Source organism: Dama dama, chromosome 5 (genome assembly GCF_033118175.1).
Source record: "Dama dama isolate Ldn47 chromosome 5, ASM3311817v1, whole genome shotgun sequence".
Lineage (NCBI taxonomy): Eukaryota > Metazoa > Chordata > Mammalia > Artiodactyla > Cervidae > Dama > Dama dama.
In genome coordinates, this window is record NC_083685.1 from 63,394,917 (window position 1) to 63,421,247 (window position 26,331).

The following is a 26,331-nucleotide window of genomic DNA, read 5'->3' on the forward strand; positions in this document are numbered from 1 at the left end:
TGTCACTGGGAACTCTGGATGACTTTATTAAAATAATTAGAAATGATCCTGGTTTTGAGGTCCTTGATTCTAGAAGTAGGTTTTACTGGCTGGAATGCCTACAGTTGATAAATAAGAATGCCATTTTGTGTATGGCATTCTTTGTCCTTGACAATGCAACTTACAAGGCAGGCAGGATGCCTTCTATGAAGAAGTATGTCCACAGAAGCCAGCAAGAAAAAAAAAGGCAAATAGTAAGGTCCTCAAGAAAGTACATTAAGGGTTTACTCGGTACCCATGGGTCAAATTTGAGTTTCTTACCTGGTCTATATTTCTCTTCTTCTTCTACTATCTTATACTTCCCCTCTGTAGCAAGGTATCAAGTAAGAAATCCACATAGGTGTTTCAGTTCTGAATATTTCTGAAATTTTTAGTTTTTGAAATACTTACATGACTACTAACAAAAATAGATTATTGCAATCAGCTCAAGATCTGAGGTTTGGGTTTCAAGAATCTGGACCTAACCAGGTTACTGTTACTTCTATAACAAAGTACTTTAAATATTTGTAAGGAAAACATTATTTCTCTTGCTAACTAGCAAGTTTCTTTTTACTTTTTTAAATTTATGACTGTGCTGTCTTTGGTTGTGGTGCCAGGTTTCTCACTGCGGTGGCGTCTCTTGTGCAGTGCACAGGCTCTAAGTGCGCAGGCTCAGTAGTGATGGCACGTGGGCTTAGCTAACCCTAACCCATGGTATATGGAATTTTCCAGGATTAGAGATTGAACCTGTTGCCCGCTGTACTGGCAGGCAACTTCTCAACCACTGGACCACCAGGGAAGTCCACATGCTATTTTCTGTTCAATAATCACGACATCTATACTATTTCCTTTCCTGCTTAGGCTTCGAGGAGCTCAGAGCTACGTTTTATACTGGATTTCAGTCATTATCTTTCTCCTGTACTATCTAGGATAATTCTACTCATACTCTTTTCTATTTCAATCATCTTTCATTTCTCATTGAATGAATGTAAGTTTTGTTGACTTTATGGTAAGTCAACTTTCAAAAACAATGTTTTTGGATAAATACATTTAATAGGAGGTGAGAGGGATTTGGACTTCCCTGGCAATCCAAAGGTTACAATTCTGCACTTCAACTGCAGGGGTACAGGCTTGATCCCTCGTTGGCGAAGCTTAAGATTCTGCATGTCATGCAGCCAAATAATATTTTTTTAAAAAGGAAGTGAGGTAGGCTTGAAAAGTTAAAACTCTTGCTAACCCGCAACCTCGCCTCTCCGCTGGACCTCCACTTTAGCCTCCCAATACCATTCCCATGGCCTTTCTTCACTCATACCTATCAGTTCAGTTCAGTCATTGAGTCGTGTCTGACTCTTTGCGACTCCATGGACTGCAGCACACCAGGCCTCCCTGTCCATCACCAAGTCCTGGAGTTGACTCAAACTCATGTTCATTGAGTTGGTGATGCCATCCAACCATCTCATCCTCTGTACTCCCCTTCTCCTCCTGCCTTCCATCTTTCCCAACATCAGGGTCTTGTCAAATGAGTCAGCTCTTCACATCAGGTGGCCAAAGTATTGGAGCTTCAGCTTCAACATCAGTCATTCCAATGAACATTCAGGACTGATTTCCTTTCAGATTGACTGGTTGGGTCTCCTTGCAGTCCAAGGGACTCTCAAGAGTCTTCTCCAACACCACAGTTCAAAACATCAATTCTTTGGCACTCAGCTTTCTTTACAGTAAAACTCTCACATCCATACATGACTACTGGAAAAACCATAGCCTTAACTAGACAGACCTTTGTTGGCAAAATAATGTCTCTGCTTTTTAATATACTGTCTAGGTTGGTCATAACTTTTCTTCTAAGGAGTAAGCTGCAATCACCATCTGCAGTGATTTTGGAGTCCCCCAATATAAAGTCTGTCACTGTTTCCACTGTTTCCCCATCTATCTGCCATGAAGTGATGGGACCAGATGCCATGATCTTACTTTTCTGAATGCTGAGTTTTAAGCCAACTTTTTCACTCTCTTCTTTCACTTTCATCAAGAGATTCTTTAGTTCTTCTTCACTTTCTGCCATAAGGGTGGTGTCATCTGCATATCTGAGGTTATTGATATTTCTCCCAGCAATCTTGATTCCAGCTTGTGCTTCATCCAGCCAAGCGTCCAGCCAAGTGCATCTCATGATGCACTCTGCATGTAAGTTAAATAAGCACGGTAACAATATACAACCTTGACGTACTCCTTTTCCTATTTGGAACCAGTCTGTGGTTCCATGTCCAGTTCTAAATGTTGCTTCCTGACCTGCATACAGATTTCTCAAGAGGCAGGTCAGGTGGTCTGGTATTCCCATCTCTTTCAGAATTTTCCACAGTTTATTGTGAACCACACAGTCAAAGGCTTTGGCATAGTCAATAAAGCAGAAATAGATGTTTTTCTGGAACTCTGTTGCTTTTTTGATGATCCAGCAGATGTTAGCAACTTGATCTCTGGTTCCTCTGCTTTTTCTAAAACCAGTTTGGACATCTGGAAGTTCTCAGTTCATGTATTGTTGAAGCCTGACTTGGAAAATTTTGAGCGTTTACTTTACTATCATGTGATGAGTGCAATTGTGCGGTAGTTTGAGCATTCTTTGGCATTGCCTTTCTTTGGGATTGGAATGAAAACTAACCTTTTCCAGTCCTGTGGCCACTGCTGAGTTTTCCAAATTTGCTGGCATATTGAGTGTGGCACTTTCACAGCATCATCTTTTAGGATTTGAAACAGCTCTACTGGAATTCCATTACCTCCACTAGCTTTGTTCAGAGTGATGCTTCCTAAGGCCCAGTTGACTTCACTTTCCAGGATGTCTGGCTCTAGGTGAGTGATAACACCATCGTAATCATCTGGGTCGTGAAGATCTTATTTGTACAGTTCTTCTGTGTATTCTTGCCACCTCTTCTGAATATCTTCTGCTTCTGTTAGGTCCATACCATTTCTGTCCTTTATTAAGCCCATGTTTGCATGAAATGTTCCCTTGGTATCTCTAATTTTCTTGAAGAGATCTCTAGTCTTTCCCATTCTATTGTTTTCCTCTATTTCTTCGCATTGATCACTGAGGAAGGCTTTCTTATCTCTCCTTGCTATTCTTTGGAACTCTGCATTCAAATGGGTATATCTTTCCTTTTCTCCTTTGCTTTTGGCTTCTCTTCTTTTCACAGCTATTTGTAAGGCCTCCTCAGACAGCCATTTTGCTTGTTTGCATTTCTTTTTCTTAGGGATGTTCTTGATCACTGTCTCCTGTACAATGTCATGAACCTCCATCCATATTTCATCAGGCACTGTCTATCAGATCGAACCGCTTAAATCTATTTCTCACTTCCACTATATAGTCCTAAGGGATTTGATTTATGTCATACCTGAATGGTTTAGTGGTTTTCCCTACTTTCTTCAATTTAAGTCTGAATTTGGCAATAAGGAGTTCATGATCTGAGCCACAGTCAGCTCCCAGTCTTGTTTTTCCTGACTGTATAGAGCTTCTCCACTTTGGCTGCAAAGAATATAATCAATCTGATTTCGGTGTTGGCTACCTAGTGATGTCCATGTGTAGGGTCTTCTCTTGTGTTGTTTGCTATGACCAGTGCGTTCTCTTGGCAGAACTCTATTAGCCTTTGCCCTGCTTCATTCTGTACTCCAAGGCCAAATTTGCCTGTTACTCCAGCTGTTTCTTGACTTCCTACTTTTGCATTCCAGTCCCCTATAATAAAAAGGACATCTTTTTTGGGTGTTAATTCTAGAAGGTCTTGTAGGTCTTTGTAGAACCATTCATCTTCAGCTTCTTCAGCATTACTGGTTGAAGCATAGACTTGGATTACCCTGATATTGAATGGTTAGCTGTGGAAACGAACAGAGATCATTCTGTCGTTTTTGAGATTGCATCCAAGTACTGCACTTCAGACTCTCTTGTTGACTATGATGGCTACTCCATTTCTTCTAAGGGATTCCTGCCCACAGTAGTAGATATAATGGTCATCTGAGTTAAATTCACCCATTCCAGTCCATTTTAGTTCACTGATTCCTAAAATGTCCAAGTTCATTCTTGCCATCTCCTGTTCGACCCTTCCAATTTGCCTTGATTCATGGACCTAACATTCCAGGTTCCTATGCAATATTGCTCTTTACAGCATCGGACCTTGCTTCCATCACCATTCACATCCACAACTGGGTGTTGTTTTTGCTTTGTCTCCGTCTCTTCATTCTTTCTGGAGTTACTTCTCCACTGATCTCCAGTAGCATATTGGGCACCTACCGACCTGGGGAGGTCATCTTTCAGTGTCCTATCTTTTTGCTTTTTCATACTGTTCATGCGGTTCTTAAGGCAGGAATACTGAAGTGGTTTGCCATTCCCTTCTCCAGTGGACCATATTTTGTCAGAACTCTCCACCATGACCTGTCCATCTTGGGTGGCCCTACACAGGCCAATATGGCTCATAGTTTCATTGAGTTAGACAAGGCTGTGGTCCATGTGATTAGCTTGGTTAGTTTTCTGTGATTGTAGTTTTCAGCCTGTCTGCCCTCTGATGGAGAAGGATAAGAGGCTTATGGAAGTTTCCTGATGGGATAGACTGGCTGAGGGGGAAACTGGATCTTGTTCTGATGGGCCCTGCTCAGTAAATCTTTAATCCAATTTTCTGTTGATGGGTGGAGCTGTGTTCCCTCCCTGCTATTTACCTGGGCCAAACTATGGTGGAGGTAATGAAGCTAATGGCGACCTCCCTCAAAAGATCCCATGTATGCACCGCTAAAGTCCGTGCCCCCAACCCTGCAGCAGGCCACCACCGATTCATGCCTTCGCCGGAGGCTCCCCGACACCCACAGGCAAGTCTCCTGTGGGGTCACTGCTCCTTTCTCCTGGGTCCTGGTGCACAAGATTCTGTTGTGCCCTCCAAGAGTGTATTTCCCAGTCCTGTGTAAGTCCTGGCAGCTCGATGGTGGGGTTAATGGCGACTTCCTCCAAGAGGACTTATGCCATGCCCACACCCAGAGCCCCTGTCCCTGCGGCAGACCACTGCCGACCCGGTCCTCCACAGGAGACGCTCACCGTTCTGTCTCAGTCTCTGTGGGGTCCCTGGGTCCCGGTGCGCACAAGGTTTGTTTGAGTCCTCTGAGCATCTCTGGCGGGAACGGGGTTTGATTCTAAACGCGAATTCGCCCCTCCTACCATCTTGTTGGGGCTTCTCCTTTGCCCGTAGACATGGGGTATCTCCTCACAGCCACTCCAGTGCCTAGCGTCTTACTGGGGTTTCTCTGACGTTGGACGTGGGCTATCTCCTCACGGCCGCTGCTCCTGACCTTGGACGTGGGGTATCTCCTCTCGGCCGCTGGCTGCTCCAGCACCACGCAGCCACTGCTCACCACTCATACCTATGCTCAACTGCATTTGCTCTCCCCAGATTTCAGACTAGTGTTTTAAAAGATTTTTAAAATGCTCTTCTCCCCTTTCCCCTGTTTGTTGTTGTTATTGCTTAGTCATTAAATCATGTCTGACTCTTTGCAACTCCATGCACTAGAGCACATCAGGCTCCCCTGTATAGTATGATTTTCCAGGCAACAATACTGGAGTGTGTTAACATTTCCTTCTTCAGGGGACCTTGCCAACTGAGGGATGGAACCCATGCCTTCTGCATTGGCAGGCGGCTTCTCTACCACTGAGGCATTAGCACACATCAAAGGCACCCTACTGCTCAGAAAACAAGGACCCAAGTCCCCATCCAGACATAAAAAGCCTGCTGGGTCTGACCCCACTCTGCCTCTTCAGCCTCATTCATCCTCACCTAGACTGCTCTCTGCACGCTCAACGTCCTCAAATGCTTCAGAAGCCCCTTCTAAGCACTGGACTTTCATATCTGCCATTTCCACTTCTCTGCTGTCTTTGCCAAGTTAACTCTTTCTGTGCCTTCAGATCTCAATTCAGTCTTCACTTCCTCAAGGAAGCTGTTCCCAGCTCTCCTGATGAGAACAATCCCCCCAATATAGTCTCGAACTCCAGAGCTCTCCTTGATCAGACTCAACACAGGTGTAACTTAACGTTCATTTGTATAATTGTCTAAATGTACGTCTGTCTTACCAAAAAGTAGAGAGGTTCAGGAGAGTAGGAATTTTTGTTTTTGTTAATCACTATATTCAAGTCTCAAGAACTATCTGTTAGCTGTCCACTGGCAGATGAATGGATAAGGAAGTTGTGGTACATAGACACAATGGACTATTACTCAGTTATAAAAAGAAATGCATTTGAGTCAGTTCGAATCAGGTGGATGAACCTGGAGCTTATTATACAGAGTGAAGTAAGTAAGAAAGAGAAAGAAAAATACTGTATATTAACATACATATAGGGAAGTTAGAAAGATGGCACTGACGATCCTACATGCAGGGCAGCAAAAGAGACACAGACATAAAGGACAGACTTTTGGACTCAGTGGGAGAGGTGAGGGTGGGATAATAGACTAGCACTGAAGAGAATAGCACTGAAACATACATTACCATATGTAAAATAGATGACTAGTGCAAGTTCAGTGCATGAAGCAGGGCGCCCAAAGCCAGTTCTCTGGGACAACGCAGAGGGATGGGATGGGGAGGGATGTAGAAGGGGGGTTCAGAATAGGAGGGACACATGTATTATTGTTTAGTTCTTAAGTTGTGTCCAACTCTTTGCAACCCCATGGACTGTAGCCTGTCAGGTTCCTCTGTCCATGAGATCCTCCAGGCAAGAACACTGAGGTGGGTTGCCATTTCCCTCTCCAGGACACAAGTATGAAAGTGAAAGTCGCTCAACCATGTCTGACTCTTTGTGACCCCATGGGTATAGTCCATGGAATTCTCTAAGCCAGAATACTGGCATGGGTAGCCTTTCCCTTCTCCATAGATCTTCCCAACCTAGGGATTGAACCCAGGTCTCCCACATTGCAGGTAGATTCTTTACCAGCTGAGCCACAAGGGAAGCTCAAGAATACTGGAGTGTGTAGCCTATCCCTTCTGCAGTGGATCTTTCCAACCTAGGGATTGAACCGGGGTCTCCTGCATTGCAGACGGACTCTTTACCAACTGAGCTATCAGGGAAATCTGGACACATGTATACCTGTGGCCAATTCATGTTGATGTATGGCAAAAAAAAAATCACAATATTGTAAAGTAATTATCCTTCAAATTTAAAATAAATAAATTGAAAAAAATAAAAATAAAAATCTGACCTAAAAAGAAAATTCTCTAATCTACAGCTCTTATTCAGATTGTTCCTAGATATATACTTTAAAAAAAAAAAAAAAAGAAGTATTTGTTGAATGAGGGAATGAATAAATGAATGATAAATAAATACACAATCTCTTTGTCTCACCAACTAAGAACTAGGGTGTTTTGTTTGTGGAGATAGCCCAGAACTTGGAACAATGTCTTACACAAAGCAGCTTTTCAAATACTGGTTAAGTAAAAGGAGGAAGGAAAGAATGTTTCAGTCCCATTCTTTCTTACCTCTCTCCAGCTATAAGGCACAAAGGAGCAAAGAGTACACAAAACAGGGAGATTGAAAAGTTTCTCAGAGACAGTCATTCAAGCTAAGCAAGTTCTGGAATGATTCAGAGGACAAAGCAAAATGGTAGCCAAGAGAAAAGAACACGCAAGACAAAAGCGTGGCTAGAAAGGAAAATGGAGGAGAAAAGACAGGCGAAAATCAAGAATGGGAGAACAAATAAGAAGAGAAAACACATACATGGGCCAGGACCACACAGCAAGGGGACATAAATAAGGTGAAGAAAGCCAAAATACTGCTTCCAAACATTTCTCCAGACCCTCTGGAAGCAACTGCTCCACAGCATGGTGGTCTGACAAAATTGTTCTCATGAACCAAGAATTGAAACACAGAATTTTGGAGAGACCAGGCCATTCAAGTGAGAAGAAAGGGATATCCACAGAAGAAGATCACATGACCTCACTGTCCTGATCACTACAGATTGGACTTGCTAGGGATGAGCATCTGACTTCAGAGCTGCCCAGAGGTTAGTGGGGCAGAAGACCTAGCATCTTAACCATAGATGGACTAAATACTGGACAACACAACAGAATCCTTCTCTTGGGAAGTCCGAACATAAGCCCTACAGTAAGTCAGGGTGCAATCAACAACATTAAGTGCCCACCACGTTCCAGGTACTGAGGATACCGCAGCACCTGTAACACACCAAGCCTGCCTTGAAGGAGTTGACATTCCAGTGGGCAAGAGAGACAATAAGTAAACACAAACTATAGTCCTCCCTCTGTCTTCACTTGGGGTTTGTTCCAGGGCTTCCACAGATACCAAAATCTACAGATGCTCAAGTTCCTTACAGAAAATGGCACAGTAAGTTGACCCTCCATACCAGTGGTTCCACATTCATGGATTCAATCAACCCCACGGATGCAAAAACCTCAGCTTACAGAGGGCCAACTATAAATGTTTATTATAATGTCAAGTACAAGAAAATCTGACAAAGGAAAATAACATGTAAGCAGCAGATAAAGTATGAGGGTGGGGGATTCCACTTTCGGTAGGGTGGCCAGGCAAGTTTCTCTAAGGAGGTGACATTTACAGAGGCCATATGAAGGAGAAAAGCAAAACAAATACCTGGGTAGACAGAACAGCAAGCACAAGGGCTCTGAGGTGTGAGGATGCTGCCCGAGTGTTAGAATAGAGGTCACTTTTGAGGGTGGGGGTGGGGGATGGCTGGAAACTCAGAGCAGGGGGCGGTAGTGACCTGGTAGCTGCAGGGAGGACTCTGAATCGAATTCTCAGTAGGATAAGAGGGCATCGAGGGCTGAGAGCAGGGGGATGATCACAGAACAGAAGATTCCACATTACTGTTCACGGTAGTCTGCAGAGACCATGAGGGAGCTAGGATGGTAGACAGGATAGGTGGATGGGAGCAGAACGAGACAAGCAGAGAGAATGAGAATCAATACCAATGAGCTAACCAGCAAAACAGCAAAGGGCTACAGGACTAGAACATCAGTAAGGAAGGTTCGATTCTCTGAGGCTGTGGCTGTTTTTACTTTTCCCTATTCTCTATTGGCTCCACCCTTACAATAAGGCCCCAATAATCAAAGCGGTGAAGGCATAAGTCTAAGTTTTTTAACATCTACTTTATAATTCATCACTAAGATACCTACCTTATTACTTGTTTTCCCTCTTACCCAGAGCAATGTTCTTCCCATTCCTTTCTTCTTTTTCCTCCTCAAGGCCTTAAATCTGTCCTCTGTACTTGGACTACCCTTCTCTTATACACCTCAACCCAATCAATCTGTTGATTAGAAAAGGAGGTAGTGAATATCTGAAAAAATACACTAAGGGACCCTAGGAAACGGTTTTAAAAACTAAAAAGCAATGGGTTAAATACATGGTATGTGAATTATATCTCAATAAAGCTATTTTTTAAACAAATGAATAGGGAAGTTTTCTCCCTGCTCTAACAAGCAACTAGCCTGTGGTTTATTTAGGGCTTTCTAGGATCTTCTATATAATCCTTGTGATTGTATTCCAAGAAAAGGCTCAAACTACATATATTTTCTGTTTCCACTGCTAAAACACAAAATATAAAGCTTAACCCAATATATGAGTACAGCACCTGGAAACACACTACGAGGACAATAAATCAGTAAACATTTGTATTCACAAAGCTAAAATGTCATGCTTACTAGTAATGAATTTAGTCCATGCCACCAATGACCAAATGCAGAGAAAATTAATAGGAACATCTTTATACTTTATTTTGGATGGGAGTTTCAATAGCCTTTCTGCCTTAAAATTTTATTTTAATTTGCAGAACACTTTATTCCTTGGAATATCTGATTTAATATGCTCCAATTTTCATTTTCTTATCTTGAGGAATTTTAATTAAGGTTGGCTTTGCTAAGGTCACACTGAACATATAAAACTATATATACTAAAGCTGCTAAAAATCCAACCACTATTTTTTCCTTAAAAGTGAGGAAATATAATTATTTCTAGATCTTTTATTTGTATAAAAGAGACTATTTCAAGTAATCACCTACTTTTTTCCTTTATTTCATTAAACTGTAAAGTCTCCCACAATATACGGGAGTATTCCAGAGAAAAAATTCAGAACAATAAAATGTGGAAGTTTTATTTTTATATTATTTCAACAATGGGTATTTTATCTTTTTAGACACTTGGCTTCATTCTGAAGCTATAGTCTCTACAGCAATTTTGACTATGTACAGGTCATTTACTGGGAATCAGTAGCCTGAGAATTTTGTTAAACACGTTCCTTCTTCAGGAAGGAGAGGAAGGAAAGGAGTCATTTAAAATAAACAGAGATTAGATTAATTTTATTCCATACAAACAATAGAGAGGAAATGTTCACTGTCATGAGAATAAAAAAAAGACTGAAATCTTTCATGGGAAATTTGAACTGCTTCCAGGATAATTATCCTCAACCAACCCAAATTCTCTCCACAGTGTCTTCTACCATGTGTGTCTTCACTTGCCATCTTCCTGTGGTTGCAATAAAGTGACTAAGGTATATTCCTGGGACTCTTGGTGCCACTCCTTTGACACCTAGCCCACACTGCCTCATACCATAACTAACAATGGTAATTAACACCCAGGAGTAAAAAGAATAGGATGAAGGGCTAAGGCTCCAAAATGCTGAAGGCATCCTGATTTCAGTAGAAATTAGTGAGAAGTGGACAGTTTCTAGATGCAGTTGTGTGGCAGAACTGAGAAAACATTTTGAGTGGGTTCAAATGTGATTCAATGGATTGGATGTGGGTGGTGGGAGTGAAGGTAGTAACTGGGATAGGAGAATGGGAAAGATATAGATTTGAAAACAGAAATCAAGAATGGCTGCTAGGTTACTGGTTTGAGGATGGCCATGCTATTAAAGGAAATGAGGAAGGCTGGAGGAGAAATAGATTTGCTGGGCTATCAAATCCAGTGATGGCCCCCAAGGATGTCCCTGTCAAATTCCCCAGCCTTTGAATATGTTACATTACCTGGTAAAAGCAACTCTTCACATATGATTAACTTAAGTAGTTTGAGATATGGAGAATATCCTGGATTATCCGGGGGCGGGAGGGGTGGGCCTCAATATAATCACAGATCTTTTTAAAGAGGAATGCAGGAGAGTCAGAGATGTTTATGAGACTATGCAGAAAGATGGAAGCTGAAAAAAGAAAGGAACAAAGATGCTATGCTGCTGGCTTTGAGGATGGAGCAAGGGGCCACAAGCTAAGGAGTGCCGCTGGCCTATGGAAGTTTAGAAAGGGCAAACATGATTCTCCCCTAGGTCTAGAGATAAAATGCAGCCCTACCAAACTTGATTTTAGCCCATTGAACTGACCTCCGGAACTGTAGGACAATAAATCCATGCTGTTTGAAGCCACTAAATCTGTATCAATAGCAATTTGTTATAGCTGTGAGAAACTAATACATACATATTAGATTTGAGATGTCTATTAGATATACAAGTAGAGATGCTGAGTAAGCAGTCTGAAGCTCAGAGAGGGCAGGACTAGAGAAATAAAACCAGAAGAATCTGTTTGAATTGTGTATCATTTTCCCCATGTTGCTCTAACCCTGCATCCCAAAAAAGCACTCAACCTCAAACACATTTTTTCACAAAATTTCAAGATGGTCAAGAATCCCTATTTTCCTGAAATCTCTAGCGTAAGTAATCATAAAGCAGCCTGTTCTAACCCTGATTAAGATGATTGCTCACTCCCTAAATAGAAGGAAACCAAGTAACTCTCTTCATTTAAAAATAAAAATCTTTCTTACAAAAAACCTTTTCCCCAATACTTATTTAAAAAAAAATCCAAATGTTACAGATGTATCTAACACAGAAAGTTCAAATTCCCATGTACCCACTGTGTTCATCACCATTACCCTTTACATGTTCTCCTCTTGCTTAAAGATGTGGTCAATTTACCTCTGACTCCTTTTTAAATGTTTATACAGATAAACAGTTTCTTTTAATCTTGCTTTTTTTCCTTCAATTAAGCTTACTTTTTAAAATTAGCTTAAGATAACAGAAATCTATGGTTAGAACAGCTGCAAAGCTTCAGAGTTGAGACTTCTGATTTCTTCTATTAAGAATTCCATATAACTAGGCTAGATAAAAAGAAAGGATAGCAAGCAGTTGGTTGATCAAAGAAATTTTGTGTCAATGAATTTTAAATAATGAAAACATTCTGGCGTGAAAATTTAAAATCACTAGAGTATCTTCAAAGGCAAGTATCTGAATTTCTCCTAACCCGCTATGAGTTCGATGAGGCTATTTTTACTTCTGAAACAGAGACCTAACATGAAAGACCCAGAGGAGAGAGTATTTTTTTTAAGATGCATTTGTTTCATATTCCTTTTGTCCAGAAGCTGCTGAGTTGGTATCATAAGGAAAAATATGTTAGCTCACTGAAAAGAGGACCAATAAATGACAAGTTCCAAAATGGGCACATTTTAAACTTCTAAAAACAGGTCTCAGTGAAAGTAAAACAAAACCAGTATCAATCAGCCTTTCTTCGGGAGCCCATCTAGCTTAGCCAAGCCCTTCCAAGAAAGGGCATATACTACCAAATACTATGTGAGTTCATAAGACACGGTCGAGAAAAATCTTTCAAGAAAGATTATATTTTCCAGTCAATAATGTAAGCTAAGTATAACAGGACTGACTCGGGAATTCCTAGGAAAAAAAGAAAGAAAAGGTTCAAGGCCATGCTAAGAAATCTGAGCTTTAAGGAGTAGATAAAATAAGACACAGAGGTTTTAATACAGAGGAATAACATGATCAGTTCGCATTTTAGAAAAATCACTTTGGTCACTGTATACAGAATGAATGACAGGAGGTAGAAAGCCTAGTTAGTTATAAGGCTGTTGGGAATGGTGAGAGATGCTTGGTCCAGGATGGTAGTAGGAGGGAGGAGGACTGAGTCAGGGCTGTAGAGAGGATGTATTCAATAGACTCTGGTAACTGCCTGGTTAGACAAAAGTAATTATGGTAAGGCAGGAAGTTTGAGAATTTCACCCAGGTTTCTGGCTTCAGTAACTTGAGCTGTGTTACTGTCCCAGTGAGACACGGGACCTTGGAAAAGGCAGCTTAGGGGTGAGAATTGTAAGTTAAAGACATCAAGAGTCTATAAAAAGAAATCCAAACAGATATTACATTCTTACAATGAGCATTTGTTAAATAAGTAAGTAGAATTAGAATATGTTCTAAGAGCTCAACAGGCCAATTTCTAGTTACCTGTTAGTTGCAGAGCATTCATTAAAAATGTAACACATAAAGAATTCTAAAAGCAAGTTTCTGCCATTAGTTTTAGTTTGCTCACATTAGGGAACCTTTAAAGATGCTATAGTAGATGATGTTGTTCCCAGTGTTTCCCAGCTCTCCCTGCAAAAAGATGATCCACCCACTCAAGGTACCAGGTGACTTGCAGGGCCTCCTTAGAGAAGGATTACCCTTCCCTGCACCACTAACATCCAGCTGGCCAATGTGAGTAGAAGTAATACACACCTACTTCTGAGAAGTTTTAAAAGCTGGCACATGATTTGTTCATTGCTCCTTTCCCCAGCAAGGGGTTACGCCTACAGCCAGGATCCCAGAATGAAGAAGACAAGTGAGACTGAGCTACAGCTCACTGTGGTTACACTTTGTAACCACAGCAGTAACAAAATATGCCAGATGTATGATGGATATAGGTGTCTAACAAATAACAATGTATGATCTGTATTTCCCTTCCTCCAGCTGAATTTTTCTGGTGATCTCCTAAGAAGCAATCTAATGGGAAAAAAGAAATAATTGGCCCAAGCATCCAAATATTTAAAAAAAAAAAAAAAAAAATTTAACCTGAAGGAAAAATTGATAGTCTGGAGTCAGCAAACTTTTCTTTTAAGGGATAAAAAGTACATATTTTAGGCTCACAGGCCACACTGACCCTGTTACAAATACTCAGCTCTGCAGATACGGCACAAAAGCAGCCATAAACAATATACAAATGAATAAGCATGACTGTGTCCCAATAAAATTTTATTTACAAAAACAAGAAGTGAGCCAGATTTGGACCACAGAAATACAGTTTTCAGATTCCTGGTCTAAATTGTTCATATTGTCAATGAGGGATCGGAGACCCAGAGAGATTAAATCAAGGGCATACAGCTGGCTGGTGGCAAGTTGAATGTTAGAATGCAGGTCTCCTGAATCCATTTTTCTGGAATAGATTCTGTTGGGTCACAACTTGGAGATGAAACACACAGGAAAAAGGGTAGAGAACACAAAGGTAGGTTTTGAATTTGTTAAACAGTTTTCAACAGTGTGCTTATAAGGATTTGCATTTTAAATGATTATGGCTTTCATAAAAACAATGAATGTCATAAGATGGAATAGGTGAACAAATGACAAATTAGCCAGTGTTTGAAAAATGATCTTCAGAGGAAACACAATTATATACTTCTTTCCTACTATCACTTTCTCTAACACTCATCAATCATTTCTTTTATCAACGTGACACCATTTGCCATTGCAGTAGCTCATCTTAAGGCAAAACAGGTTAAAAAAAAAAAAATACCATAACATGAGCAACAAATACACTAGGTCAGCAATTATTTCACATGGTATTTTTAATTTATTGTCCCTTTCTTTTAACTTTCAAAGTAATACTCATCGGAGGAAACTCAATACAGAAGTGTATAAAGTGACACTCCATGCCCTCAATTCCCCTCCCCAGTGCTAACAATGATTGATTTATATCAGAACATAGTAACAAAGCTACTTTCTCTGAGTCATTCTTTAAAAAGCAAAAGAGGAATATGGATTCTCCTGACCAGATATTCCTTGAAAATCAGGTTTTTAAAAGCAACAGCAGGCCAGGGGGTGTCTGGGCCTGGAACTAAAATAAGCAAGCTGCCCATGCAGGGTTTAAATGAAAAAGGGTCTTGACCCCAGCACTGCAACTGGATGAGCGATGCTCCTCATATACCGTGATAATGCTACTGTAGGATGTACAAACACTTCAAAATAAGTAAGACTATCCTATCCACACCTCTCTTTCAGTATTTTATTGGGAAAAACTTGGTCACTTTGCTCATAAAAAGACCAACAATCTTAGTTACTTTTAAATCCATACTTGAGTGCCATCAGTGACAATGGCAGAGTAAAGAACTTCAAAATTCTGTTCTCCAGAAAAGCAATGGAAAACTGGAAAATGGAAACTGGCAGAATCACCTTTTTTTGAACTCTATAAACTAACCAAAAGTTTGCAGCAACCACTTGATGCATTTAAGTACAATGAAACAATCAAGAAAAACAAGGTGAGTTTTGGTTGGAGTAGCAAGCTTTGTGGCATTTTAACTAACTATGGTCTCATCCCCCATTCTCCAGCTCAGTGGTAGCCTTGAAAATAACAACCTGTCTGCCTGGTACCAGTACTAGTACCAGAGGGAGCAGAAAAGACTTCATTCACAAAGAATTGTAATGATTTGTTTTGACTTGTCTGGAGGCACCTCAGAAGGCCAGCACAAAATACTTGCCTTATCTTGCCTAACTCAAAACTCTCCAAACCCTGAAAAGTGGCTAGCTGGAAAAAGCTTATTGAAGTCATTTACAGACAAATAAATATATTAGTTGCTGCTGCATGAGTCAACGGATAATAGTTGGGGCAAACAGACTAACCAAAGAAACTGGGAGGAAAGGCTAGAGGATGAGATGCTTTGGGGAATAAGGGCTTTGAAAAGCTCCCACATATTCCCGGGAATCTGAAAGTCCGTGTGCATTCTCAGGGTGAGTGCAAGCTCAGAAGGACCTGCGATGGCCCTAAGCTCTCATCTGTGACTGACCTACAAGCTCTGCACAATCAGAAAGTGAAGGCTAAGGTAACTGTACACTACTTGAAGGTATGCTGTGATACACACACAGAGCCCCCCTGCAATGACCGAGAGGTTTTTGGTGGGGTTTTTTTGTTGTTCTAGACATTTAAGGAAAACTGTCTAATCACTAGCTGTCCACTAAGCTAACGAAACGGAGACTTCAGTGTCACACGTCACACAAAAATTATACACTTTATAAAATTAGTTCAGAAAAATTACTAGACAAGTAAAAACAATTATAATAACAGCAATAATAAACCCTAGGGAGGAAGAAGAATCTGATTCTAGAGTTGTAATACTGTAATATTCAAAATGTCCAGTTTTCAACATAAAATTATGAGGCACATGCACAGAAAAAAAACTAATCAACATAAACAGTTCTGTGAAAGCCCAGATATTGGACTTACTAGAGTTTCCCTGGTGGCTCAGGCAGTAAAGAATCTGCCTGCAGTGTGGAAAACCTGGGTTTGATCCCTGGGTTGGGAAGATCCCCTGGAGGAGGGCATGGAAACCCATTCCAGGATTCTTGCCTGGAGAATCCCCATGGACAGAGGAGCCTGGCGGGCTACAGTCCATGGGGCCGCAAAGAGTCGGACACGACTAAGCAACGAAGCACAGCACAGAGACATCAAATCAACTGTATTCAGGAAGTTCAAAGAGCTACAGACACTGCTAACAGAATGAAAAAGTAAACGGCAGACCCGGAGAAATATTTTCATATCTTACATCCAGCAAAATAATTGAATGCAAAATATATAAAGAACTCTAAAATTTGGTCATATGGAAACAAACAAATTTTATTTTATTTTATTTTTTGAGAGTGACAGAAATGGCAACTGCTGGCACTAACTAGCTAGGTAGAAGGAAAGGGAAACAAACAAATTTTAAAATGTGCAAAGATTTGACATTCTTCACCAAAGATGATATAATGGATGGCAATTAACCACATGAAAAGATGCTCAACATCATTATACATTAAGGAAATTCAAATTAAAGCCACAAGAAAATATCACTACACATTTATCAGAAAGACTAAAACAAAAGCCAAAGCGAAAAATCTGACAATACCAAAGGCTGATCAGGATGTAGAGCAACTGGAACTCTCATCCATTGCTGATGGTTTAACACAACTCTGAAAACACTCTGGCAGTTTCTTATAAAGTTAAGCATACACTTACCATATGACCCATCAAAACAATGTCCAGGTACTTAAAACTAGAGAGATAAAAACTTATGTTTATGCAAAAATCTGTATGTTTAGAGCAGCTGATTCACAAACACCAAAACCTGAAAATCACCTAAATATCCCTCATCTGGTAAGTAGATGAACAAACTGTGGGGCATTCATAGAGTACTATTCAGCAGCAAAATAACATGAATGAGTCTCCACATTGTGCAGGATGAAATGATTCCATTAAAAGGCAAAATTACAAAGACATGGAACAGATCAGGAGTTACAGGGCATAGGGAAGATGTGACTGTAACAGGAAGCACAGGAATTTCAAGGTGATGAAACTTCTGTATTCTGACTATGGAGGTGATTACATAAATCCACACCTGTATTAAAGCTCACAAAACTGTACCCAAAAGAAGTCAACCTTATGTGTGTAAACTTATGTATGTAAATTTAAAAACTCAAGGAGAAAAAAGACTGCAGGGGTTCAAACTCCATATCTACTTCTCTCTGCCTCATTGTTCTCGTCTTGAAAACAGAACCTAACTTTCTGTGTTAGTTACATGAGTTCCTGGCATACTTTAGCACTAAATTAGTTACTGATTGATAAATAAAATGTTTTGTTCAGACATGCTAAAAAGTTGGTACTTTTAAAAACCTACTTACAAGAAATCTCATTTTCAATGAAAAAAGCAAAGAATTAAAGACTATTGCGCTTAAAACCCCTAATTTTTCATTACCTTTATTAAACATTCATCCGAAACCTATGAGGTGATCAGTACCAAATTATTGTCCTCGAGGTTTACACAATTCATGTGCTCAAGGAGCTACTGAAAGGCTTGTTCCCAGTGCTACGTGAATACTCACCATTCTACTTAACATGAAGAGCAAACGTGCTCTAATTAAGATTTAATACTCAACCTTGTGTATCATTTCCCCTCTCCAGGGGAAGTTGCCAACTGGAAGCTTCTTTTCCCGAGTCAGGACAGGTCAGCATCCTTGGACTTGGCCCTGGCTGCGCTGCCAACATCCCATCCATCATCAGCTGGTCCCTCCCTCCTCAGAAACATCCTTAACATCCACCTTCCTCCCATTCCACAGATAAGGGGTTTGGAGCTTTTTAAGAGGCAGTAGCAGCTGTAAGTAACAGCGGCTCCCATCTTCCCAGTGTCTCCCTCTTTACCTGAAAAGCAGCCTCCTTTCCTTGGCCAAACATCCAAATCTACACTCGACTTCTCAGAGCAGAGGTGACTGGGACCCAGGGTGGCGGCGCTCTGGGGCGGCTCACCTCCCAGAGGAGCACCCGCCGCCACAGGGCCATGGGGACTCTCTAGAGAGGCCGTCAGGAAGGACCCTGATTGCCAAGCTTCATATCCACTTGCTGCCCACCTCAGCCCAGAGCCTGGCGCCAGCCGTAGTGATGACACCAAGCGGCAACACATGTCCTCATCACTACTAAAAATGCAACAAGAAAACTTCTTGCAGTCTTGGGAGTGTGCTGTTTCACACTCTAAGAGACACTCGTAGAGTAGATATTCCCTCACCATTGAGGTGTACACAAGGATCCGGGTTAGAATAAAATGTAATCAAATGAACAATAAAGACAACCTTAAATCATTGAAAACATTTTCTATTTGTGTTCTATTTGACAACTATGCATTGAACATGTGTGCCAGGCACCCTTGTGGTTTACGAGGCTCTAACAATGAACAAAATACATCTTTCCCCATGCTACTCAATAACGAAAGGATGTTCAGGTCATGCATGGAATCTGCCGGTTGTACCTTCTCACCCTCATAGCTAACCTCAGAATGCACCCCAAGCCCAAAGTCTCATCTGACAATGATACCGAGCAACGCAAGTCTAAGTGACCAACACAGTGAGGCCAAATAACACTAAAACATTGGCGTCTGGAACAGAGAAAGGTTCACAAAAGGAGATGGGTGGCTCACGCCCTAAGAACCCCAAAGTCACTGAAAGCTTTCATCTCCGAGGTAGCCAGGCGCCCAACCTACTAGCCCTCAGGTTCCTTAAGCCACCCAAAAACAGGTCCCACGGACTGTGACCCAGGCAAACTGCCAGTGCCTTTAGGTCGCAGAGACAGGGGTAGCGGAGAGGCTCACCACTGTCTCGAGGCCTGGGCCGAGCCGAGTTGGTGGCCGCGGTGAGGGCTCTGAACCTACAGGACACAGCGCTAAGCCCACTCTGGGCCCCCAGCTCACCTGCTGGCCCACGGCCGGTCAGCTGGAGGGCCTCAGGGAGAAGGCCGGGATCCATCTCTTACCTCACTCTCCACCTCACCACCACCGCTCCACGGTTGTCTAATTTCCTTCACTAACCGTAGCTCCTTAACCGCCGGCTGCTTGTAGGTAGGACCCACTGCTGTGCTTATTGGCAGAGCAGGACCCTACTCGGGGCTCCCTGACAGTTGGGTGCTGGTGGGCGGGGCCCAGGGGGGCACTCACCAATGGCAGAGCAGGACCCTACCCGGGGCTCCCTGACAGTTGGGTGCCAGTGGGCGGAGCCAGTGGGGCACTCACCAATGGCAGAGCAGGACCCTACCAGGGGCTCCCTGACAGTTGGGTGCCGGTGGGCGGGGCCAGTGGGATACTCACCAATGGCGGAGCAGGACCCCTACCGGGGGCTCCCTGACAGTTGGGTGCCGGTGGGGCACTCACCAATGGCGGAGCAGGACCCTACCAGGGGCTCCCTGACAGTTGGGTGCCGGTGGGCGGGGCCCAGTGGGGCACTCACCAATGGCGGAGCAGGACCCTACCCCGGGCTCCCTGACAGTTGGGTGCCGGTGGGCGGGGCCCAGTGGGGCACTCACCAATGGCGGAGCAGGACCCTACCCGGGGCTCCCTGACAGTTGGGTGCTGGTGGGCAGGGCCCAGTGGGGCACTCACCAATGGCGGAGCAGGACCCTACCAGGGGCTCCCTGACAGTTGAGTGCCAGTGGGCGGGGCCCAGTGGGGCACTCACCAATGGCGGAGCAGGACCCTACCAGGGGCTCCCTGACAGTTGGGTGCCGGTGGGCGGGGCCCAGTGGGGCACTCACCAATGGCTGAGCAGGACCCTAACAGGGGCTCCCTGACAGTTGGGTGCCAGTGGGCGGGGCCCAGTGGGGCAGTCACCAATGGCGGAGCAGGACCCTACCAGGGGCTCCCTGACAGTTGGGTGCCGGTGGGCGGGGCCCAGTGGGGCACTCACCAATGGCTGAGCAGGACCCTAACAGGGGCTCCCTGACAGTTGGGTGCCAGTGGGCGGGGCCCAGTGGGGCAGTCACCAATGGCAGAGCAGGACTCGCTGCCTGGTAACAGGGCGCCAAGTAGTAACGGGCAGTAGTAACTGCTGTGCTAAGGGCTGAATTCACTGTGCTGTTCCAACAGAAGCAGCTGCAGGCCATTCTCAATTCTCAAATGCAGGTGGCCAGGTGAGTACCACAAGACCCTACCGTCCTCCTCCTTAAAAGTACCTATCTGTAGTTTGTCATTAGCTTCTGCCCCAATGGGACACTCTGTGCAGGACCCTAGCTGGACAACCTACTTAGAGGCTCTTCCTTGGGGAGGCTGACTACAGGAAAAACAAGAGTCATTTATTCAGTAAGTTTAGAGCTATGGAACGAGACAGAGGTAAACTGAGTCACCAAAATGATGACAGTGGTAACAGTAACATAAGGAATAACAATCTTCCCAACTTACAAAGGAATGTTCTCTGGGGAAACTATTTGCTGTGTTTCCAAATAACTTTTTGCTGTATTTCCAGATGAACTATTTGCTATATTTCCAAATGATTTCTGACGCTACTTCCTGTGTCTTTCACTGGTATATCCTTATAATAAGCCTCCCATCAACTGAGGTTAGCCAAACAGGCCACTATTTCTTACAATCTGAAAGAACATAACTATCACACACATTACTTTCCAGTTACTTCAATGAGAAGCCCTTACATCATTCTTTATGTGGAGTCTTCTTGCTGCTGCCGACGCTAAGTCTCTTCAGTCGTGTCCAACTCTGTGCGACCCTATGGACAGCAGCCGTCCAGGCTCCTCTGTCCACAGGATTCTCTAGGCAAGAATACTAGATTTCCTTCTCCAGGAGTCTTCTTAAGCTATGGATAACACAAAGTGTTAGTCACTCAGTTGTGCCTGATTCTTTGTGACCCCATGGATTGTAGTCTGCCAGGCTCCTCTGTCAATGGAATTCTCCAGGCAAGAATACTGGAGTAGGTAGCCATTCCCTTCTCCAGGGGGTCTTCCTGACCCAGGGACTAAACCCAGATCTCCTGCATTACAGGCAGATTCTTTACCATCTGAGTCACCAGGGAAGCCCCATGGATAACACAGGGACTGTACATAGTTCATGTATAAAATGCATGGTAGATTCCACTTATTGTTTGACTGAAAGGCAACACAACATAAATTACTTATGATGGAAACACATTACAGGGACTTCCTTGGTGCTCCATTGGCTAAGACTCCAGGCAGGGGGCCCAGGTTCAATCCCTGGTCAGGGAATTAGATCCACAGATCCAAACTAAGAGTTCACATGCCACAACTAAAGATCCCATATCCCATGCAACTAACACCTGGTGCAGCCAAACAAATTTTTGTTTTAAATTACAGTTTAGGGCTTCCCTGGTGGTCCAGTGGTTAAGAACCCGTGTTGCGATTCAGGGGGCTGGTTGGATCCCTGGTCTGGGAAAATCCCACATTTCGTGGGGCAACAAAGCCCACATGCCACAACTACTGAGCCTGTGCAGTAGGCCCAACAACCGCACCTACTAAGCCCACGTGCCAAAACTACGGAAGCCCGCACACCCTAGAGCTTGTGCTCCAGAACAAGAGTAGCCACTGCAATGAGAAGTCCAAGTACTGCGACTAGAAAGTAGCCCTGCTCGCCACAATCAGAAAGAACCACGTGCAGCAACAAAGACCCAGCACAGCCAAGGTCATAAACCAATTAATTAAACTCATTGTGTAAAAAATAATAATAAATACATGTTCAAAAAATTACAGTCCAAATTCCAAGAAAGCACAGTGAAACCACTCAACATTTTTAAATAGGAGACAAAGCCAGTGAGTCTCAGCTCACATAGAACTCTAATTAAAACTCCAGCTCTCCAGCTATCCCAAAAGTACTTAATTAGGAAATCTGAGTGGAGGGCGATCACACATCTTATAGAAAACTCCTCAGTTAATTCCAATGACCAGTCAGCACTGAGAATCCCAGTACTGAGGCAGAAGTAACTGAGGGCCTTGTTACTCAACGTGTAACCCAGGCACCACCAGCAGCAGCAGCATCTACAGTCTGCTAGAAAGGCAGGATCCCAGGCTCCACCCCGAGCCTATGAAATCAAGATCGGCAGTTTTACAAGACCTCCAAGGGATTTGTAGGCACATTAAAGTTTGAGAAGCACGATTTTAAAGTTTAAGAAACACCATACCATGTTTTCCAGTTGAATACCTCAAGAAGAAAGGAGAAACAGGAATAGATCAGCATAAAAAGATAAAATGTTTGTGATATTAGGCATTTCACATTACTAAGCATCTGATTAAGAGTAATATTCAAATACAAGTCTGCACATTTTAAAACTTGAACTACCACTCCTTATTCCAAATGAATTTAACTTACAAACCACACCTTCCACTGGCAAGAGTTATACCTCAACTGAGTACCACAAGTCTCCCTCATAATCTCCAGATAACTTGTTATCTCCATGGGGCTAGTGTGCTGAGGGACACTCCTCATGAGGAAGTAGAGACACAAGGAGTGCGGTGACAAGGCAAAAAAGGATCTTTTACCTGGGTAGCCCCAAGCTGAGTGAGGGGCCGTCCAGATTTTTGTGAAGACCTCTGTGCTAGTTTCAGAGGACCCTCTGGAGATGGTGACATTTATTGCCAGCAAACGGAACTCTCCACGTGTGTGCAAACGTTTTCTTCTGTGCCCCCTGTGCTTGGCCGGCTCTCAGAGAAAAAGCATTTAGCTTTCTTCCAGTACAGCGATTCCTTGATTAATGTATCTTAGAAAACAACACTCCAGCACGATGCAGGCAGCCATACTGGACACAAACTCTGAATCGTAAGCAGCAGGCCTGGCACAAGCTACAGGCTCCTCAGTGATGCCACTGCGAATCTGCTCCTGTGCAGCGGAGGGACAAAACCTCCTTCCACCACAGCTTCTGCTTGTCCATGCCCTGAGAAGTATTAAACATGGCACTTGGCAAAATGACAAAATCAGAAAACTGTTTTCAGATTCTAGAGGTTTCCCTTTCAATCCCACTAAACAAGGATGACCGTGACCCTCTTCAAGAAATGTACATTACACATGAGAACCTGACATTTATAGGCATTTTTCCCACAGTAAACTTGTAGAGCAGTTAGAGAATAAATAATTCCCATTCAAAAGATGCAAAAGGGAGGGACATCTAAGTTATCTGTCCAAGGTCACATTATAACAAAGCACAAAATAGCAGCAAGAACCTAGGTATCTTAAGGTAACCTCATGGTAACAAAATTAGCCTAGTGATAAGGAGAGAGAAACAAGATCAAGTCAGAATTTTTATCAGCCAGGAATCGGATTCAGCTGCTAATTACAAAGACCTAAGATGCTGGAAGGGATTGGGGGCAGGAGGAGAAGGGGACGACAAAGGATGAGATGGCTGGATGGCATCCCCAACTCGATGGACCTGAGTTTGGGTAAACTCCGTGAGTTGGTGATAGGCAGGGAGGCCTGGCGTGCTGCGATTCATGGGGCTGCAAAGAGTCGGACACGACTAAGCGACTGAACTGAACTGAAGATAACTATTGTTTCCCAGGTGGTGCCAGTGGCAAAGAATCCGCCTGTCAATGAAGGAGACGAAAGAGACATGGGTTCAATCCCTGGGTCAGGAAGATGCCCTAGAATAGGAAATGGCAACCCACTACAGTGTTCTTGCCTGGAGAATCCCATGGATGGAGGAGCCTGGCAAGCTCCAGCCTATGGGATGGCACAGAGTTGGACACAACCGAGCACACATGCACCCATGCAAGGCAACAGAGGCTGAAGTAAGACAGTTTTTTCTTAAATAAAGGAGAAGCAGGCAGTCAAAAGCTCATATGATGACTCTACCAACACTGGGAACTGACAGTCCGTGTATTTTTCCGCTCCGCTGTTCTGTGTGCGGCTTCCATCCTCAAGGTGACCTCATGACTCAGGATGGCTGCTGAACCACACACACCCTTGTTCCTGGTAGGAGGGGGATAGAAGGGGGCACGGGCAAAAGGATATTCTGCACAGTTGAGTCCCCTTTAGAGAATTTGCCTAGAAACCCCACTCAACAACTTCCACTTGAGCCTTATTAGCAGGCTGGGTAAAGCAGTCTCATAGGTGGGTACTCTGCCCCAGTCAGTCACACAGGGTCCCACTGACTAGGGAAGGGGGATGAATACTGGGGAGGCCACTAGGAATCTGCACAGAATCCTACTCCATGCTTTCTGGCTGTGTGACCTGGACTAGATTATTTACCTCCCGAGGTAAACAGCCCCTTCAGTTTCTCATCTGCCAAAATGAAGGGAGTTATCACACCTATCTCATAGGATTGGTATGAGGACTAAGGGAAAAAATACACATAAGACAATTAGAATACCACCTGGAAGCCAGCACACGATAAATATTAACTCATTGTTTGGTTATCCTAGTCCAGAGCTTTTCCAAATTCCTCTCATAATCTAACTTCTTCTCCATTTCCAAAACTGGAAAGGAATTCATATTAGTGCTTGGCACCTGTGGATACGCTAGTGTGAAGGAGTTTTAATCATAGGCCACCTCAAGCTGGATATGCATTCCATGTCTTTCTTTTGTAATTATGAAAGTGTGTGCCAGACAGCAGGACGTTATCAGATTTTCTGGACAGAACTAGGGTGGAGGAATCGAGCTCACGTTCCCTAAAAGGAAAGGTCTAAACACAGTCCCAGTGGAGATTTTGGAGAGCCCAAAGAAACTAAAAAAGAATGATATCGCCTGTGCAGAATTCTACACAACTTATGGAGATATTCTACCCCTGAGGAGGTGAAACATAACTCTTACTCGAAGTGTGGCCTGCACAGTGACTTCCTCTAGTTCCTGTGGTATGAAAGGAGGGAGGAGTAACCCTGTGGTAGAGAAACCTGACCAATACTGCCTCAGTTAGGTGATCAAGGTCAATATCAATAGTAGTAAGTGATGTTAATATTATACCCTTAAGTGTGGAGAAAAGGGGACCCACTTGCACTATCTATAGGAATGTAGACTGATACAGCCATTATGGAGAACAGTATGGAGGTTCCTTAAGAAAAACTAAAAATAGAATTCCCATATGACCCAACAATCCCATTACTGGGCATATACCCCGAGGAAACCATAAATGAAAAAGGCACATAAAGCCCCAGTGTTCACTGCAGGACTATTTACAACAGCCAGAAGATGGAAGCAACCTAGGTGTCCATAGACAGATGAATAGATAAAGAAAATGTGGTACAAATATAACATGGAATATTACACAACCATAAAAAGGAATGAAATTGGGTCATTTGTAGTGATGTGGATGGACTTAAGAGTCTGTCATATAGAGTGAAGTGAGAAAAAGAAAAAAAAAATATCACATACTAACGTATATGTATATGGTATCTAGCAAAATGGCATAGATGAACCTATTTGCAGGGCGGGGATGGAGATGCAGAAATAAAGGACAGACAGGTGAACACAGTGAGAGGAGGGGAGGGTGGGATGAATGGGAGAGTAGTACTGAACCTCTATACACTACCACGTGTAAACAGACAGCCCGTGGGAAGCTGCTGCATAGTCAGGGAGCACAGCCTGGCAATCCGGGATCACCTAGAGGGTGGGATGGGGGTGGTGGTGGGGCCCACAAGGGACAGCATATATGTATACATATAGCTGATTCACTCTGTGGTATATTAGAAGCTATCACAACATTGTAAAGCAATTATACTAAAAAAAAAAGAGAGAAAAACTATAACCTTAATATGTGGTTAATACGGTACTTCATGGGCTTCCCAGGTGGCTCAGTGGTAAAAAATTCGCCTGCCAATGCAGGAGATGCAAGAGACTCGGGTTTGATCCCTGGTCCAGGAAGATCCCCTGGAGTAGAAAATGGTTAACTCCAGTATTCTTGCCTGGAAAATTCTACAGACAGAGGAGCCTGGTGGGCTATAGTCCATGGGGATACAGAGTTGGACACGACTGAGCGCGTGCACGCGCGCGCGCGCGCGCGCACACACACACACACACACACACACACACAC

The 26,331-nt window shown here is 43.2% G+C and overlaps 1 protein-coding gene across 5 annotated transcripts in view; it reads right to left on the bottom strand.

The window, feature by feature from the left end:
• SH3D19 (SH3 domain containing 19) overlaps window positions 1–26,331 on the bottom strand; it is a 211,782-nt gene that overhangs the window by 177,812 nt on the left and 7,639 nt on the right. For 2 of the 5 annotated variants that reach the window (XM_061142482.1, XM_061142481.1), the window contains exons 1-2: window positions 20,998–21,129; window positions 20,335–20,527 (exon numbers count right to left, since the gene is read on the bottom strand). The exons of 2 other annotated variants lie outside the window; for them this stretch is intronic. In XM_061142482.1, the coding sequence (XP_060998465.1) occupies window positions 20,335–20,454 (120 nt within the window). In that variant the 5' untranslated portion in view covers window positions 20,455–20,527; window positions 20,998–21,129. Of the gene's footprint in view, window positions 1–20,334; window positions 20,528–20,997; window positions 21,130–26,331 lie in introns of those variants that run through there. One more of the 5 variants, XM_061142487.1, reaches the window with a different exon arrangement.